Raw genomic sequence first — 20,347 nt, forward strand, 5'->3', positions numbered from 1 at the left:
TGGGAAGATGCCAATCTAGTGGAACAGACCCTGTCACTATAGAGTCCTTGTATTGCAGTGGTTTTGACTGGGCAGAAGGGAAACAGGATGTGTCCCGAGTGCCGCCGTGAAAAAAGTAACGGAAAGGTGCTGCCAAGTTAAAGTAGCCATATCAGCTCCTACCACCTGTACTGTGTGCTGGAGTTACCTATCCGAGAGCTGCCATGAGTGTTTAGAACAGAGGGAGATATCGGAGAGACAGCTGGAAGGCTACAGAATAGATGTATCCTTTCAGGCTATTAGCCCTGTGTATGATGCTGTCACCAGAGATTATGCCACCTCCACATAACTGGAAGCATACAGAGGATTTCAGAATATCTTCAGCATAGTGCTACATAGATCATTTATGCAACCTCCAAATTTGAGGAACTTTATAGTCAGGAGTGCATTGCACTCTGACACACAAAAAGTAACTTACCCCTGCAATGTAAGGAGCTGTAAGACCTGCTCACATGTACTGAATGTGGACAAGGTACAAATCCCCAACACACAGCAGGACTACAAGATCCCAGGAACATTCACATGTTCCATGTCTGATGTTGTGTACCTGCTCCTGTGCAGTAAGGCCGGCTGTCCATGGGTGATGCGGTATCCCGCGACGAAGCTTCGCCGCGGGAGCCACCGCCCAGGAGCAGGAGCCGCCACCAAATCTCCGCCGGTCAGCCCTATCGCAATGATTCTCCGCTCGTGGACAGGGGCCGGTGCTCTCCATAGCAATGCTATGGGAAGTGTCGGCCGGCGTGATTCGTTGGTGGTTTACCTCCAGCGAAATCACTGCCATGGACAGGGGGCCTAATTGTCCTGATGGGGGGCTTTATGTTGGAGAAACAGCACAAAAACTGAAAGCCACACAATTAAATAGAGAAAGACAGAATTACTTGTGGCCGAGCACTTCTCTAGTCACGGAAACAAGACAGAAGATATGAGAGTGATGATACTGAAAGGAAATTTCAAATATGGACCTATGGGGACATCCAGAATTTAAAGAAGGGCAAGACAATAAAATGTTTGAATTATGGCGTAGTAGGGGAATTATGAAGGTTCACCATCTCCTTCATCATAGGGAGCATAGATACAAAACTTTTGAGGAGTTAAGGGATTCATATGATCTGCCTAAGTTCCACTTTTTGCCATACGCACAAGTTTGAGGCTTTCTGAAGGCCAGACTTGCTGATCTCTCTAAAGAAGTGGTAGTTAACCCGATTGATACTCTTGTGCGAACACCATCACAGACACACTCAATATCGGACTTGTATTGCCGATTTAGAGAAGGATGGGCTATATTAAATAACACACCTTTGTTTAAAAAATGGCAAAGAGAACTGCGTGATCCAGAAATATCCCAAAAACTGACTGATGGGTTGATCTCGATTAGAAAAGCTATAACGAATGAAAGATGGAGGGAAACCTACTTCAAAATAATGCATGGGGCAATCTATGGATTCAACATTCCCCCGCATCCCGGAAACCCAATAGAATGCAGGCATGCCCCTGGTGTTCCCAGCCAAAAAACGACTTTCTGCATGGGATTTGGCACTGCTCCAAAATTAAAGCATTCTGGACAGGAGTCCAATCACTGGTGCAGGAAATCAGAGGTATCTCTATACAATTGACCCCACAAGCATACGTACTCCACTCCCTCCCTAGCCAGACAAAAAACAACACTATGGTACACACCATACTTATAATAAGTAAAAGGTGTCTGTTAGCAAAATGGTTGCAGGCCGACCCCCCGACGGTACCAGATATACTGCAGCAGCTAAAATACCTCCTGAGAATGGAAAGATTGGAAACAGAAAGACGGGCAGAATCTCAAGCACCAAAATTTTTTTAAAAATGGCCAGTTTTCATAGAAAAGTTCCTGGATCCAAACGAGATTGTGGAATGCATGTATCCATTCAGTAATACGTCCTGGAGATGAGCGAGTACCAAAATGCTCGGGTGCTCGTTATTCGAGTCAAGCCTTTCATAATATTCGAGAGCTCTATTCCAGTAACAAACCCTATTGAAGTCAATGGGAGACTCGAGCATTTTTGTATTGGACCTGCCTGGTGCCAAGCTTTCTCCCCTCTCTCAGAGCAGTAACAGCATGTCACAGCAGGAAGTGGTAATGCGGGGAGGGGTCCAACTCGGCGTGGTACTCGCTCGAGTAACGAGCACCATCGAGTATGCTAATACTCGAACGAGCATCAAGCTCAGACGAGCATGTTTGCTCAACTCTAGTCCTGGTACCATACTCAAGCAGGGGCGAACCGTTTCGGAAAACTTTAAATATTATAAAACAATGTTGTAAGCCGCATAGAGGATAATATACCCAAGAGATGAGCGGAAAGACCTTGATATGATATGACATAGGCCTAAAGAATAAGGAATAGGGAATCGGAAGAGAACGCATGAAAACGCACCTTAAATGTTTACCTTTATTAGTTGTTGGTTGTTACAAATGTTGACAAGTTATAGTTAATATTATAAATATTAAACAGTATTGGAGCTGTAGATGATTTCTGATCAATAAATTTTGTATTACAATGTATGTGAATGCTGTTTAATTTTTAATTTTTTTTTTTTTTTTGATTTGTGGAAAAAAAATTGATACAATAAAAAGAGTTTTTAAAAAAAGAAGGAAATTTCAAGTCAGAAAGCTATAGAAGAATTTGGGAATATAAATTTATAACACCTTTTGACTCTTTCAATAGAGGGCTAAATTCTTCACGAGGACTCATGCGTGAATGGGAGGTATGAGAAATCTATAGCACAGAAAACACTGCTGGCCTGGTGATCCCCCAACACTAATTCGGGGACCATAAAACCTTCACTCCCTTAGTAGTGACTATTTAAAGATGTTTGTATTTCTGTTGTAGTATTCTTTTAATTGCAAATTATTCACATGCATGTCTGTGCCTTGTCATAAGTATGTATTTATAAATATGCATGCCTCTTCGGATCTATTTCATTTAAGCCTGAGGAAGAACCCTGCGTTGGTTCGAAAGCTTGCATTAACATCATGGATTTTTGTTAGCCATTGAAAGGTATCATATCTACAAGATTACTTGGTTTCTCTTGCTGGAAACAATCACATAGATCATTCATGAACACTTTGTTCTAATAGTCTACACAAAATCTAGTTTGGAACAAAACACAAAAGTCAGGAGTGAATGTATTACTCCACACAGATATTGCCTTGCTCCAATTCGAACCAACAAAATAACAATGCCGATGACTGAACTATCCTGCCACTTTTCCAGCTGGCTACTTGTAAGTATTGTAAAAAAAATCCAATTTCAATTCAAGATATATTCTTTGAAGACTATTAAATACATACAGTATACAGTGTAATTCATGTTAGTCAGCAGAAGCAGCTATGTAATAATAATACTGGATTAATCTAGATACTCCTTCCAAGCTAAGTCCAAAGTCTTCCATTTTCACCATGGACAGTCCATTAATTTGGTGAGGCAGTTTCCTCTGGATAAATATCCAACCTGACACTTTTACACGATTTTCAGCAATTTCAGAGTCAAATAGATACTTCATGCACTTCAGCTATTAGAAGATTTCCATTAAATGGACTTTCACTTTATGACTCCACGGTTCATCCTCTGTTTCTTCTACTTCTGATGAAAATCTCTGTACCTGAGGATTGAGGAGATCCAGTTAGTACATGTTCTTTAGAGATGAGCGAGCGTACTCGGAAAAGCACTACTCGCTCGAGTAATTTGCTTTATCCGAGTATCGCTGTGCTCGTCCCTGAAGATTCGGGTGCCGGCACGGAGCGGGGAGCTGCAGGGGAGAGCGGGGAGGAACGGAGGTAAGATCTTTCTCTCCCTCTCTCCCGCCCGCTCTCCCCTGCTCCCCGCTGCGACTCACCGGTCAGCCGCAGCGGCACCCGAATCTTCAGGGACGAGCACAGATACTCGGATAAAGCAAATTACTCGAGCGAGTAGTGCTTTTCCGAGTACGCTCGCTCATCTCTAATGTTCTTCATAACAAAATATGTATGTTTTCTATATTTATGGACCCCTTCCTATGTAGTTGGTTCCTCAATCGTCACTAATTTTGCAGAGTCTTCAGTCTAAGTTTATATTATCTAATTTTACAGTGTAATTTGGTGTGATAGTTATTGGCTAAGGCTGGAATTACCCCCAGTGTTTTGCAGCATTTTTTGTGGCATTTTTGAATAAATCAGATAACTTCCTATCACATTCAACGTTGTGTGCGATTTGTAAGCTTCCTCGTGCTTGAGCATTAGCACTCAATTTGGCCACCTGAAAACATACCAACTAGCAAATATTTCACTAACAAAGTCTATATTTATTCATTAAAAAGTGTACATACACAGGTTTTTATGGTGATTTTGGCTCCAGTATGAAGTAACAAGATACAAATTCTATTTAAACTGCTTGTAAAAAATGCTACAGAAAATGCTTGAAATTCATGGCATTTTTTGAATGCATTTAAAAGTTTTGAAAACAAATATGTATATGAAGCAGCCCTTAAACTGGTATTTCCACCAATATTCTATGCCATTGCACATTGCCAGGATAATCCACTTACCGAGCAGTGAGATCTCACCACTGTCCCCTGTGATAGCCAGAACAAATGGGCAGCTGCCAAACAGGTGCTGTGCAAAATATGTAATTCAACTTCATTCAAGTGGAAGATCCTGCATTGTAATACCTGCATAGTGCTGTGTCAGGAGCCCATCGGTGTAGGTGAGTATCAGAAAGGCCCCAAGTGTTTTACTTGCACTGCAGCCTCTTCATTCTATTGACCGGTGGGAGTTCAAAAGGGTCATATAACTAATAATCAGTAAGTTATTTCATATCCTAAAATATCATAACATATTTTGTAAGAAAAAAACATTACATTGCTTACTGCTTGAAAAAAACAAACATAGAAGATAAGTTAATATTACTGGAAGACCCCTTTAAATTTTATTGGTGGTCATTTTTGTGATTTTGAACATTGGTGTCGCGGCTTGTCGGTCGCGACAGCGTCGCGGCATGGTGGCCTCGACACAGGCCAAGACCTGTCACCTTGTTGCAGGACAAGGGTTAATGCACCATGTGCGGAGACTGCTGGTGCTGTCTCTCTTTGCTGCATAGATGCATGCTGGATTAATTATGCCTGGGAGTAGGGTGGAGGTGTGGTGTTCCATTCACTCTGCAGGTTCCCAGGTGCATAGTGGCAATATATTCTCACCCCTTCCTTTGCTCAGTACTGCTTATGCTGTTTCATAGTGGAGTGCCTGGAGTTTGGAGCTCTTCTGTGCTGGGTGTATTTCTACTTGCAGATAAGTTGCTGCAGGTTCCTTTTCAGTTGCATTTGGCTCATCTCTCCAGGAGTCCTTTCAGGGACTGTCATGGCCCAGAATGAAGACCGCAGGGCCATCTCTATTGAGACGAATACTCTGCTTCTAGGCAGGGACCCTTAACCTCCCCACCACCACCACCACCACCCCAGGTAGGTTAGGGACACTTTATACAGGTTTGTCCTTTTCGAGGGTCTCAGTCAGGGGAACTTGCTGGCCTGAAAGTTAAGAGGAAGTTCCTGTTGGGTCCGCAAGTCACCTGGATATCATCCTCCATGTTGGTTCTGCCAGCAGAGATCTGTATTGGTGGGCATAGTTGCCCGGTAACAATCTTTTTGGATAGTGGAGCTAGAGTCAATTTAATTCATTATGAGGTTGCCAAATGGCTGAGACTTGATATAAGACCCTTGGATTGCCTGATACCTGTATCAGCCATTGATTCCATCCCACTGTCCCAGAAGTGCTGGGAGCAGATAAATTACCACCTCAAAGGAGGGGGGATTGCTCTATTGACCTCATTTCAGGTTGCAAGCTACCCAACAGTCGCATATATAATGGGTCAGGTCCACAAAGGCAGGCTCTCAAGGAGTAAATCACGGAGAGTTTGAGAAAGAGACACACACACCCATCCAATTCTCCAGTAACTGCAGGTTTCTTTTTTGTTAAGAGGAAAGATGGGGGTTTGCGACCATGTCTGGAATTTAGGGAACTCAACAAGATCACTAAGCGCAACCCTTATCCAATGCCCCCGCAGTATTTCAGGCTATCATAAATGAGGTTCTTCAGAAGTTCATAAGACGGTTTGTGTTGGTTTATTTGTATGACAGCCTTATTTTTTCCCTTGATTATGATTGTCATATTGTACATGTTCGATAGATGTTGCAAGCTCTCAGTGAAAACGACCTATTTGGCAAGAGAGAAAAGTGTATTTTCGCAATACAGGAGATTTCTTTTGTAGGGCATATTATAACCCCAGAAGGATTTAAGATGGACCCAGGGAAGGTCTGAGCTGTTCTTGACTGAGTTCAACCTGAGAATTTTAAGGCCCTTCAAAGATTCTTGGGGTTTGCGAATTACTATCATAAGTTTATACACAGATATCACAAAAAAAAGGGTTTTTTACTTCTGAATGGTCCCCAAAAGCAATTCCTGCATTTGAGACTTTGAAGAGGTGTTTTGCATCTGCCCCCATTCTTGTACAGCCAGACTCATCCAAGCCTTTTGTTGTTGAGGTGGACACTTCAGAGATCGGGGTGGGGACTGTTCTGTCTCAAAGCGCTGGTGAATTAATGAATCTTCGTCCTTTTGCATTTTTCCTACTAATGTTTACCTCTACAGAACAGAACTATGATGTTGGAGACAAAGAGTTGTTGGCCATTAAGAGGGCATTTGAAGAATGGCGACATCTTCTGGAAGGAGCTCAACAAAAGGTGACTGTTATCACCAATCACAAGAATTTGATTTATTTAGAATCCACGAAAATACTTAACCCTAGCCAAGCTCAGTGGCCGTTGTTTTTTGCTCGGTTTGATTTTGTGGTCACATACTGACCTGGCAGTCGTAATATCAGGGTGGATGCTCTCTCTAGGTGGTCTCTGATGAACCCCCTGCACCCATTCTGTCGGAGGGGGTGGTGATGTCCGCGGTGTCCCTGCATCTTCAGGAGCAGATCCATAAGGCACAAGATTTGGCACCTGCTGGCTTGCCTAAAGACAAACGTTTTGTTCCGCTACATTTGAGGTTTCAAGTACTTTTGGAGATTCATAGCTCTGTTCTGGCAGGTCATCCTGGCATCAAAAATATGCGTAAGTTAGTAAGCCGAGCTGTTTGGTGGCCGTCTTTAAGACGTGATGTTTTTTGTTTTGTGTTGGCATGCGAGGTCTGTGCTAGAGCCAAATCACCTCGGCATCTCCTTGCCGGGAAGTTGTTGCCTCTACCGGTGCCGGAGAGACCCTGGACTGATCTGTCCATGGATTTTATCATGGACTTACAGTCCTCCGAGTGAAACACAGTTATCTGGGTGGTGGTTGATTGTTTCAGTAAGATGTGTCATTTAGTTACTCTGCCTGGCCTACCTAATGCTAAGAAATTGGCTAAGCTCTTCATAGCTCATGTTATTAGGTTTCATGGGGTACCATCTAACATTGTCTCTGATCGAGGGGTGCAGTTTGTTTCCGGGTTCTGGCATTTTGTGAGTCGCCTGTTAGGCATACAACAGTCTCTTTTGTCCGCTTACCATCCTGAAACAAATGGCCAGATGGAGAGGTGTAACCAGAGTCTTGAGCACTGTCTGCGATGTTTTGTTTCGGAGAATCAGGATCGCAGGTCTGGTTACTTACCTCTGGCAGAGTTTGCTCTGAACAACAGATCTTTAGAGTCTACAGGCACATCTCCTTTCTTTTGCAATTAAGGGTTCCATCCGTGTTTTGGTTCTTTTACTAAATTCACGTCGGAGGTACCACAAGAGAGTGAATTTTCGTCCAGCCTCGAAGCAGTTTGGGAGGAGGTACAGCGAAATATCAAGAGATTGGTTAGAAGCTGCAAGAGGGTGGCGGATAACAATAAGTCAGAGGGGGTTAGCTTTAAGATGTGTGACTTGGTCTGGTTGTCCACAAGGAACATTAAACTTATATCTATCTATCTATCTATCTATCTATCTATCTATCTCATATCTATCTATCTATCTATCTATCTATCTATCTATCTATCTATCTGTCTCATATCTATCTATGTTGTATCTATCTATCTATCTCTCTCATATCTATCTATCTCGTAGCTATCTATCTCATATCTATTTATCTATCTATCTAATGTCTATCTATCTATCTATCTATCTCATATCTATCTATCTCATATCTATTTATATATCTATCTCACATCTATTTGTCTATCTATCGCATATCTACCTATCTCCTATCTATCGCATATCTATCTATCTCATATCTATCTATCTTGTATCTATCTATCTCATATCTATCTATCTATCTTGTATCTATCTTGTATCTATCTATCTATCTATCTATCTATCTATCTATCTATCTATCTATCTATCTATCTATCTATCTATCTCTCTCATATCTATCTATCTACCTCCCCTTCATCCAATCTCTTGCCCGAACATGTCAGCTGCACCTCAAGAACATCGCAAGAATCTGCTCTTTTCTCGCTGTGGACACGCTAAAAATGCTTACTGTTGCCCTCATCCACTCCCAGCTTGATTATTGCAACTCCTTGCTAGTCGGCCTCCCCTGTACCAGACTCTACCCTCTCCAATCCATCCTGAATGCGGCAGCCAGGCTCATCTTCCTGTCCAGCCGCTACTCGGACGCCTCTGCCCTGTGCCGGTCACTGCACTGGCTGCCTGTTAAATTCAGAATTCAATTTAAACTCGTTACCTTCATCCACAAAGCCCTCCACAGTGCAGCGCCCCCCTATATTACCTCCCTCATCTCAATCCATCAACCAGCCCGGGCTCTCCGCTCTGCTAATGAAACCAGACTGAGTGCCCCTTTAATTCGAACTTCTCATTCCCGCCTCCAAGACTTCTCCAGAGCAGCACCTGTCCTCTGGAACGCACTACCAAAGGCTACCCGGGCAATCCAGGACTCGCAGAACTTCAGGCGTGCTGTAAAAACGCACCTCTTCAGGGAGGCATACCGCATTCACTAAACAAACCCCTCTGTTCTCCGCCTGATAACATGCTCTCTGCCCTAGTGACTGCAATCTCTGCTAGCCATCATAAACCGCTCCTGCAGTCATACTGTTTCTGCCGTCACACGGCTAAATGTCTGACCATTGTCTATGTGTATAACATCGCTTACTCTTCCACTTCGCCATACCATGCATATCTCCAGACCCTTTACCTTCTGTATCACCCCAGTATTCGTAGTATGTAAGCTCGTTGGAGCAGGACCCTCACCCCTATTGTATCAATCAACTGATTACTATATGTAACCGTGGTTCTGTAATGTTTGTATTTTGTCTTTCTGTATCCCCTGTCTATGTAAGCGCTGCGGAATATGTTGGCACTATACAAATAAAGTGTATTATTATTATTATCTATCTCGTAGCTATCTATCTCATATCTATCTATCTATCTATATATCTATCTACTTATCTCATAGCTATCTCATATCTATTTATCTCATATCTGTCTATCTCATATCTACTTGTCTATCTATCTATCTCCTATCTATCTATCTATCTATCTATCTCATATCTATCTATCTATCTATCTGTCTATCTCATATCTATGTCTATCTATCGCATATCTATCTATCTATCTATCTATCTCATATCTATCTATCTATCTCATATCTATGTATCTCATATCTATCTATCTATCTCCTATCTATCTATCTATCTATCTATCTATCTATCTATCTATCTATCTATCTATCTATCTATCTATCTATCTGTCTGTCTATCTCATATCTATGTCTATCTATCTCATATCTATCTCATATCTATCTTGTATCTATCTATCTATCTATCTCATATCTATCTTGTATCTATCTATCTATCTCATATCTATCTATCTATCTATCTATCTCATATCTATCTAAGCGCTGCGGAATAAGTTGGTGCTATACAAATAAAGATTATTATTATTATTCTGTCTCATATCTATCTATCTATCTCATATCTATCTATCTATCTTGTATCTATCTATCTTGTATCTATCTATCTCTCTCATATCTATCTATCTATCTAATATCTATCTATCTATCACCTATCTATCTATCTCATATCTATCTATCTATCTATCTCATATCCATCTATCTATCTAATATCTGTCTATCTATCTATCTCATATCTATCTATCTATCTATCTATCTATCTATCTATCTATCTATCTATCATCTATCTATCTATCTATCTATCTCATATCTATCTACCTATCTCATATCTATCTATCTATCTATCTATCTATCTATCTATCTATCTATCACCTATCTATCTCATATCTATCTATCTATCTATCTATCTATCTATCTATCTATCTATCTATCTATCTATCTATCTATCTATCACCTATCTATCTATATATCTCATATCTATCTATCTAATATCTATCCATCTCATATCTATCTATCTATCTATCTATCAATCATCTATCTATCTTTGGTATTTTCACACAATGCTGAATTCTTGCAGAAAATTTTGCAACCGAAAAATATCATCACATAGACTACATGGGGTTACCTGCTTTATGTTCATGGATTTCTGGAAGTCTCATTCAGATGAAGAGAATATTCTCAGAAATGTCTGCACCATATCCAACACGTGAACATAAGAGGGAATTCAGGATCCTAAGAGATTATACTTTACTAAAGTTATAACGATGAACTTTATATCCTGAGTTCCATCTAATACTAATTTCTTAGCATTCCAGTGACTCATTAACTCCTTAAAAGAACCTTCACACTTGCAATCACGAAATTGCAGCGTTTTTTTTAAATGCAAATGTCAATAGGACTTTCTAATGTGAAGAATGCATCGCACAAAAATCGCAAGTTTGTGCTTTGCGAATTCTGTGCGATGCGTTTTTAACATTAGAAAGTCCTATTAACATTCCCATTAAAAAAATGCAGCGATATCACAATCGCAAGTGTGAGGGCATCCTAAGGACCAGAGAGTTTTGCTCCTGAAGGACCAGATACCTTTTAGGGATTTTACCCATGTGGTGGTTTTACTGCCCTATTTTTTTTTCTTCAGCAACCAAAACTATTTTTGCTTCCTTTTTTTTCAGTAACTTTTTCCATGTTGTTTAGCTTTATTAGGGCCCAAAACAGGGTCATCATTTTATTTTAAACGTTATGATATATTATTTGTATAATCTTGGATTACAGTGTACATACTGGAATTTTTGGTTGGCATCGGCGGTTGGTCGTTTTCTTTTTTATGTATATATTTTTATTTTATTCTGTAATTTTTTTACTTATTTGTATAACTATTATTTTTTACATATATGTCCCCCATGCTGTGATATAAGACCTCTGGGAGTCATTCACATTTTTTTTCATTTCACACTTCTTCACTGTAGCAGGGGCATCCATAAGAGACCCAGTTACAGGAAAAAACACCCCCCCCCTGCAGTCACAATAGTCACTAGCAGAGTTGATCAGTGTCTGCTAGTACCCTGCAGCTCTGCTGTGCCAGGGGGCACCCAGCGATCACATGATTGCCAGGTCACATGGTGAAAGTAATACTTCCATTTTCACTTTTTAGTACATAGAGCTCATTGAGTGCTATGTAGCCTGGAAAGAAGGAGTTGTTAAAAATCGCTTCTCCATTCTCCTTTGGGTTCTTGGCTGTGAATAACAGTCGAAGACTCAACCTGCTCCTGCTCGATTGCAGTAATAGAGGCTTTAATATCCCACTGTACCTCTGCTATGGACTAGGATTACCCTTTCCAATCCACTGTCTGACCTGTGAAGACATTATGATTTAAGGCTGTACAGGTCCGATGTTGGAAGACATCCGTCAGGGTTCTCCTACAGTATATTGCCAGCCTCTCTGCTGTCAGAGCCTATCCAATGTGTCACCTCATGCAGTACTGGCTTTAGCCAGCATATAGCGCTATTGTATAATGTCAGAAAAAGAGTAAGCCCCCTAGGAAAACCAGCATACAAATTGGATTGGAAAGGGTGCCAAGGACATCGAGATGTATATTTACAGTGCCTGGTCCATAAGGAATTACTTAGAAAAATCAATCTATCTATCTTTTTATCTATCTATCTATCTATCTATCTATCTATCTATCTATCCAGAGGTGTAGCTATAGGAGGTGCAGGGCCTGCAGTTCTGTCTGGCCCTGCAGCCTTACGAGGCCCAAAGGCCCCTGCATCAAATAAGAAGTCATCAGTAATATAAACAGCACATGGTAGGTAGAGGGCTCCATTGCAGATTTTGCAACACAGCCCAAAAGGTTGGGCATCTGTATCTATCTATCCATCTATCTATCTCTCTCTTGTCTGTCTATCTATCTATCTATCTATCTCATGTCTATCTATCTATGTCATATCCATCTATCTATCTATCTATCTATCTCATGTTTATCTATCTATCTATCTATCTCATATCTATCTATCTATCTATCTATCTATCTCTCTATCTATCTATCTATCTCATGTTTATCTATCTATCTATCTATCTATCTCATATCTATCTATCTATCTATCTATCTATCTCTCTATCTATCTATCTATCTATCTATCTCTCTCTCTCTCTCTCTCTCTCTCTCTCTCTCTCTCTCTCATACCTACCTATCTACCTCCCCTTCATCCAATCTCTTGCCCGAACATACATGGTATATTCACATAATGCAGAATTGTTGCAAAAAGTTTTGCAACAGAAAAATGTCATTGCATAAACTACATGGGGTTCACCTGCTTCGTGTCCATGGATTTCTGGGAGCCTCATTCAGATTATTCACAATATTCTCAGAAATGTCTGCACCTTATCCAACACGTGAACATACATGTGAATTCAGGATCCTAAGAGATTAAACTTTACTAAAGTGATAATGATGAACTTTCTATCCTGAATTCCACCTCCAACTATTTTCTTAGAATTTGAGTGACTCATTAACCTCATCAACATGTTTTTTCTTCAAGGTGTAAACTGTATATAAGGGAACCAGCTACCTGCAAGATTTATAGGATGCACAACTCCTATCTGGAGGCACAAGTGGAATTGTAGCCAAAGCCTTGTAACATCCGATTCCTTACCTTCACCAATCATCTGACGGAACAGCTGTCAATCTACCAGGTGAGCATATAGAGATCGTTACATTGTATTGTATCAGTAGCGACCATTAGTATCACTCGGTATACTCTTATATGATTGACTTTCTATCTAATCTATCACTGTTCCGCTTGTCATATTGGCCAATCATAGACAAGAAGGAATCCTGAAACAGAAAACAATCTATCCATCTTTTATATGACAAGTGAGGCTCTACAGGTGTTAACAAAGCCCACAAACCATTACACGGCCTCTTCAGCAGTAGTGCTCTACCTTTTGGTAGATGGCGTTTTTGGGCTCCTATGGCATCAGAGCCCCTAAGTGCAGCATAACAGAAGGTTGGATAGTAGTGTTCTATTTGATACCTAAAGCAGAAAGCAGAATCTACAAGTAGCAGAAAGTAACCTACCACTATATGTTCCCTACTATAATTACCATAGCTGTATTTGTGGGGTCCTATAGCACAATGTTATTGCTGCTACTGCTATAATAATGCCCATGGATCTTGCATGAATGAAACATAAGATTACAGGACTCAGAAAGAAAATGAAAAAAAAAAAGATATATATTTTACAATGTCACTATAACTTTTCTGTGTTTTAACATTTCATTTTGAAGCGGGATGTATTTATTAAGTATTTCTTTATCATTTTGTTATTCAGTCCTTCCAATCCTGCTTGACAACATAGACCTACAACATGACATTTGCAAATCTACTTGATCGAATCGGTGGTGTTGGCACTTTCCAGATACTCCATAGTTTACTCTTGGCGTTTCCTGTCTGTATGGTGGCCTGCCACAACTTCCTACAGAACTTCACTGCTGCTTTCCCAGGCCACCACTGTGAGCCGAAACCTGGTCTTAATGGAACGGAAGGTTTATCCTACCAGGATCTCTTGAGGGTAACTGTGCCCACGGATGAGAGAGGTCTGCCAGCAAGATGCCAGAGATTCAAGGAGCCCCAATGGAGCTTTCTTAATTTCAATGGTACACTCACAAATATCACCGCGATAGAAACAGAGCCATGTGTTGATGGATGGGTCTATGACAAGAGTGTTATAAGGTCCTCTATTATCACGGAGGTAAGTTTCCATGTTGTCAGTCACTTTATATGTAGCTCTTGCTTCAAATCCAGATTTGGAAAGATTTGTGTTTTCTTATCCTTTTCTTTACTAGAAACTTTACATTTCGCTTACTTTATAAACACATCATAGTGGTGTGCCAGATTCCTCTATATCACAGACTAAAAACAATGTTAGCAGCTAAATATGATGTTCCCTCCTCAACTTGTATTTTTCAATGTATTTACTCCAAGAAACTGCTATGTAGATAATCCAATACAATCATAAGTAGGAAAATACCCCCAAAACGGCATCCCTGTAATTTTACCTTTTATTTTGCAGTGGGATCTGATATGTGACCTGCGCCCCATGAAGCAGATGGCACAGTCGGTGTACATGGTGGGGGTTTTACTCGGAGGAGCTATTTTTGGAGGCATTTCAGACAGGTAAAGTTCATTTTTCAACAAGTTAAAAATGTGGCCCTTCTATTAGTTATACTTCACTTGTGCAGTCAATGCCTGTGGCTAAAGATACAATGAATATAATTCATTGGCATTGATGGCTAAATAGTCACCCTAAAGTAGATGTATAGTTTAGTAGTTTTCATTTCTATTTCCCTTGTTATAGTTTGTCCCTATTCGCAGTATAATTTTCATTCTTTGACTTTTTCCGCTCTACTTTTAGGTTTGGCCGTAGAACAGTCCTGATCTGGTCATATATGCAAATGTCAGTAGCCGGGTCTCTTGTTGCTTTCCTACCCAGTTTCCCTTGCTACGTGTTCTTCAGACTCATCAGTGGCATGACCTTCTCCAGCGTCTTACTCAACACACTGTGCCTAAGTGAGTGCTATTGTCTACGCTATTTACTACTGTAATCCATTGTAGTACCACCACAGAAATCATATACCTGCTGTATGGTATCGCTATAGATAAAATACCCTCAATATACCATTATTATAGATTGTATATCATAAGATAGATCATATATTATCACTAAAGGTCATATACCACCAAACTGAACATAAACCATCATTATAGATCATGTATAGAGATGAGCGAACCTACTCGGACACGCCCCTTTTTTGCCCGAGCACCGCGATTTTCGAGTACTTCCGTACTTCGATGAAAAGATTCGGGGGGCGCCGTGGGTGAGTGGGGGGTTGCAGTGGGGAGTGGGGGGGAGAGGGAGAGAGGGCTCCCCCCTGTTCCCCGCTGCTACCCCCCGCTCCGCCATGCCTCCCCCCGCCCTCCCCCCGAATCTTTTCACCCGAGTACGGAAGTACTCGAAAATCGCGGTGCTCGATTGAGTAATTACTCGAAACGAGTATATTCGCTCATCTCTAATCATGTACTATCAGATGGATTGTATACCATTAAATAAATCCTATTAATAAAACACTTGTAAACTCAGCAGCAATAAGAATATATAGACAAAGCGAGTAGAAAAGTTGGAAACACCAAACAGAAAAATACATTTATAAATACATGTTATAATCCAAATAATATTCTCATTTCTTGGGTTTACTTTATGTTGGCAGTGTTAGAATGGATGCCAGTCAAAGGGCGCACACTGGCAGGAACTTTCATTGGTTACGTCTTCACTTCTGGTCAGATGGTGCTGTCAGGACTGGCATATGCAATTCGTGACTGGCGCTGGCTGCAGTTCTCTGTCACTGCCCCTTTCTACCTTTTCTTTATATATTCATGGTAAGTACTTCATATTTCAAACTATTGTTACTACTACTACAGCTGGTGCTACTACTTTATTGATGATTTTTGATAGTTATATCTTTCTTTATGCATTACCATTAGACAGCAGACAATTCTTTTCTAGTCTTTATTTATTTTCGCTGTTGTATTTTATTGCCCCTTTTGATACAGACACTTCATACAAAATCATATGCAAAATATTCATCTAAAGTTTGCTATAATTTTTAGCCCTTTTTTGCTAGAAATTTTCAAACATAGGAGAACATTTATGTAGGATTATCACTTAGACCCCTAAATTCAGGTTGAAGTATTGCAACATCTATGGCTACCCTTATGGATCCATAACATTGACTGTTAACTAAATGGTTAAGAGAAAACATATCTAAAGGTAATTTGCTACAATTGGATGATTCTGTTATAATGTAGGGGCACATTGATGTTCGCTGCGCACTGCGGTGACATAAGTGTTATTTACGGCTTTTCATGGTTGAGAATAATGACGGCAGCAGAGATCCATCTAATAGATTCTGTTTGTGAACGCAGGTTTTTACAAGAGTCTGGCCGGTGGCTTATTTTAAATGGAAAGACAGACCAAGCCTTAACTAACCTGCGTCGCGTGGCAAAAATGAACGGCAAACTGGAGGAAGGGCTTAAACTGACAAAAGAGGTGATGAAAAAAATATATTAAAATTCCAATTAATGTGTATAAGTTATAAACGGCTAATAAGGAAATCCTGTTTTACCTAATCTTACTAGTGAGAGCCTGGGCAGCATTGTAGGAAGGGCATGGAATGACTACAGCTCCACCACCCCTTAGAAAAGCCTTTAGCACTCAGTGATGGTATTATTTTGGCACTATATAGCATTGGTATTAGACACTATAATGTGCTATTATTACTTGGGCATTTTATGGCGCTTTGAGTGCAGTGTGATGGTTTTACAAGGACATTGATGGCATTATTATATTAATGTCTCCTCTTAAGATCTAAGATAAAAGCTCCTAGCAATAAATGTAAACTACATCACTACAAGTTGTAATGTTAAGCCCCTTTTCTTTGTAGTCATACGGCAATGTCCCTATTATATGTATGCAGACTTCTGTATTTCTGACTTCTATACTTCATGTTGTACTTTTATACTTACAGGAGGTGATTTCACAAATGCAAAATGAAATTTCCAACCGAAAATCCTCTCACACCATACTGGATCTTATCCGAACCCCCGGAATGAGACGGATCACAGGATGCCTGATGATGGTCTGGTGAGTTTATTCTCATCACTGTTACATTATTTCATCAGAGACCGGGTCATAAATCATACGGGGATCACTACCCGGTCAATAATTGTCCACTGGGAAAATAATGGATTAGATTTCTTCTTTCCCCTTGACAACATATATAAGGGGACAGCTGAGCTACCCTCGTTCATTAGATTGTCAGTCTATTCTGCCAAAATTGGTGATTTCAGCCAACATTTACCCAATAACTGCCAACTTAAGACCTTGTATTTTATGGCAATCACCACATATATACCTGAATTTTAAGGAAATCTGAAAAATGTAGAAATGGAACATGTGATTCAGGCAAATCCAGCTGTCAATGATTTATTGAGGAAGTATAAACCGGAGTCCTATCTAATATAAGGCATGTGATGGTGATCCGCGTGTAATGGGATTCATTATAATCCATGACCAGCAGCAATAAAAGCAATGAGATAAATGACAACAAGAATACTATATCATCTAACAATCTACGTCTCTTGATACCTTCAGGTTTTCTACAAGTTTTGCTTACTATGGGCTCGCTATGGACCTGCAGAAGTTTGGGATCAGCATCTACCTCGTACAGTTCTGCTTTGGTGCCATTGATGTCCCAGCCAAGTTTGTGGCGGCTTTGACAATGAGCTACATAGGGAGAAGGGTGACACAGGGCACTTTCCTCATCCTTGCGGGTTCCATGATTATTGCTAATATCTTTGTACCAATAGGTAGGTTGAACATAAGAATCAAATTCACAATCTTAATTCTGTCTGTTATATGTATATATTACATGAACATAACTGCATACAGACAATTCAATTCAATTCTTGTTATTTTGAATACAAATGTGAGATTTTAGTTTATTTCCTCCGCTTTTGCAACATAAGGCAGATGTATCATGGTTGGTTCACTCCTGTTTTGTCATTGCAGACATGCGAGCTCTGAGAACAGCGTTGGCTGCTTTGGGGAAAGGGTTCTGCGCCTCGGCTTTTATGTGCGCTTATCTGTATTCTGGAGAACTCTTCCCTACTGAAATAAGGTGAGCCCTGCTGATAATTACATTGGGGAATATGGAGGAAGAAAGAAGCAGTTAGAGGTTCTGAGCATGGAAATAAATGTTCCTACTGAGACCAAGTTGGCTGATTGTTCATCATAAATGGTGAAACAATTTTAATATTCTCTAATGATGAGTCCTTACAGTTCACAAAGCATCATTTCTGGATAGCATAAGCTGAAGGGACGTAACCTGAAATTCCTAACGCCCCAATACAAAATCTGTTATAAGATCTACCATGAATAATACTGGTGTCTTGTTATGGGACTTCTGAGCTCCTTCAGGTACCAGGTCCTGGGTTCAACTGCTACCCCTGCCCCCTCTAGCCATGCCTCTAATCCAAGAGTTATTGCAATAGTAGCAGCTCTCTTACCCTGTTGCTGATATGGGGCTCTCGCACAGTTTAGACCAATCCATTTGCCTACTAGGTGGTGGGAAACTGCACAGGGCATACAATCTCCAGTTACTATATAGAAGGACATTGCCTATGAGGGATTTATGGTGAGGTGAACCAGTATATGACAAGGATGCTGGTGGCCAGTGTCTGCTATGTACACCCACTCATCTTGTTGACAACAGCCATCTTCGTGATTATTGGTTACCAAATAAGTGTCATTGGAAGTTTAGTAAATTGAACCATATGATAAAGGCCACTGTTATTTATGAATCTGTGCAGTCAAATCTCTGCATAGATCAGATCATTTATCTTGTTCTTTATGTATTACAGGCAAACAGGTATGGGCTTCTCAGACATGAATGCTAGAGTTGGATCTGTAGTTGCACCAGTGATTCATTTAATTGGAGATCACATCCCAATTCTGCCGGCTGTCATCTTTGGCACCGCTCCTGTTTTATCTGGTATTGCTGCTATTTGTCTGCTGACTGAGACTCGCAATAGGCCTCTACTGGACACCATTAAAGAGGTGGAAGAAAAGTAAGTGATCTATGGGGAGACACATTTTAACAACTGCTTAAAAGTTAGGACAGGCTCTCGCCTCTAGAAAGCCTTCATGGCACTAAGTGGATCGCCCCAGGTCCAGCTCCCAAAACTTCCAGCCATCAGGCTTATTTCAATTGGGAACATTGTGGCCAGACACACATATATTATGTAGTTTTACATGGTGACCATTCATAGTCTGTCTCACTCTGGAGGATTAATTGCAGAACCAAAATACAGTCACTTCCTTCTGAGTTATTGCTGGGGGATCCCATTAGCAGGACCATCTAGAATGTAGTTAACAGGGGTTGTCCAAGATATTTCTGCTTTCTACTACACCACACATACTTTTTAAGGCAAGGATAAAAGCTAGTAATGGAAAATCTTTTTGGTTCACAGTCATTTGGGTTTTGTAGACATGTGCTTCAGAGCAGATTATTATTTGGGCTCCATTATTTATCATATATGTTTTTGTTCCATCTTCAGGAGACTAAAACAGATTTGGATAAAAGAAGATGAAGTGAAATTGGAGATTGAATTACTTAACAAGAAACCAGACACCTTCAAAGAGACAATATGACAACTTTCAATACTTCACAGACTTTGGTATACATCATGTCTTGTATCACGCGGACTCAGGACGGCCTTATGCATCAGCTCTTATATTAAGACGGCATCAAGTGCCCAACACTCATGATGAGCCTTCACAACTAATCCATCTCAAGGACAAGGCTATATGGGTTATGGACTGTCTTAAATGCACATAGCTATTGCATACTCAAGAACAGTGACACCATTGCAGAACGTTACCTTGGTTATAGACTACTAGATCATTCTGGAAAAACTAAAGCCTACAGAGATGTCTATACAATTATTACAGACTTTATATGGAACAAGCCGTTGGATAATACACCAGTTTTATTCAATCATGTTGGGCCCAGTACAAATACAGTAATATCTGTATACTTGGGATATACTGAGATATACATTACAAACCATATATAGCGATATATACAGATGTAACATTAATGTGGTGTATTTACTGAAGTAACACTAAAAGTACAATATGTTGTAGGTCTGCACACAACAATAGTTTTACTTAAAGGGCAGTAACAGTTGTCTATAAATATTATGACCTGAGTTGTGTGAAGCCAAGAGTGATTGCAGTCCAACAAACATGGCAGCCACTAACGGCAGCTATTTTGGAGCCCATACGGGTTGTCACTTAG

The 20,347-nt window shown here is 40.3% G+C and overlaps 1 protein-coding gene across 1 annotated transcript; it reads left to right on the forward strand.

Moving 5' to 3' along the window:
• The first annotated feature begins 13,775 nt into the window (after positions 1 to 13,775).
• Positions 13,776 to 19,917, forward strand: LOC136581735 (solute carrier family 22 member 20-like). Its single transcript, XM_066582359.1, has 10 exons — positions 13,776 to 14,181; positions 14,503 to 14,606; positions 14,845 to 14,999; positions 15,698 to 15,866; positions 16,413 to 16,536; positions 17,015 to 17,130; positions 17,641 to 17,855; positions 18,058 to 18,166; positions 18,909 to 19,115; positions 19,605 to 19,917. Exons 1-10 carry the CDS (start codon positions 13,798 to 13,800, stop codon positions 19,696 to 19,698), a joined length of 1,677 nt encoding a protein of 558 aa, XP_066438456.1. The 5' UTR covers positions 13,776 to 13,797; the 3' UTR covers positions 19,699 to 19,917.
• Positions 19,918 to 20,347: the final 430 nt, after the last annotated feature.

This window comes from Eleutherodactylus coqui, chromosome 11, assembly GCF_035609145.1.
Source record: "Eleutherodactylus coqui strain aEleCoq1 chromosome 11, aEleCoq1.hap1, whole genome shotgun sequence".
Lineage (NCBI taxonomy): Eukaryota > Metazoa > Chordata > Amphibia > Anura > Eleutherodactylidae > Eleutherodactylus > Eleutherodactylus coqui.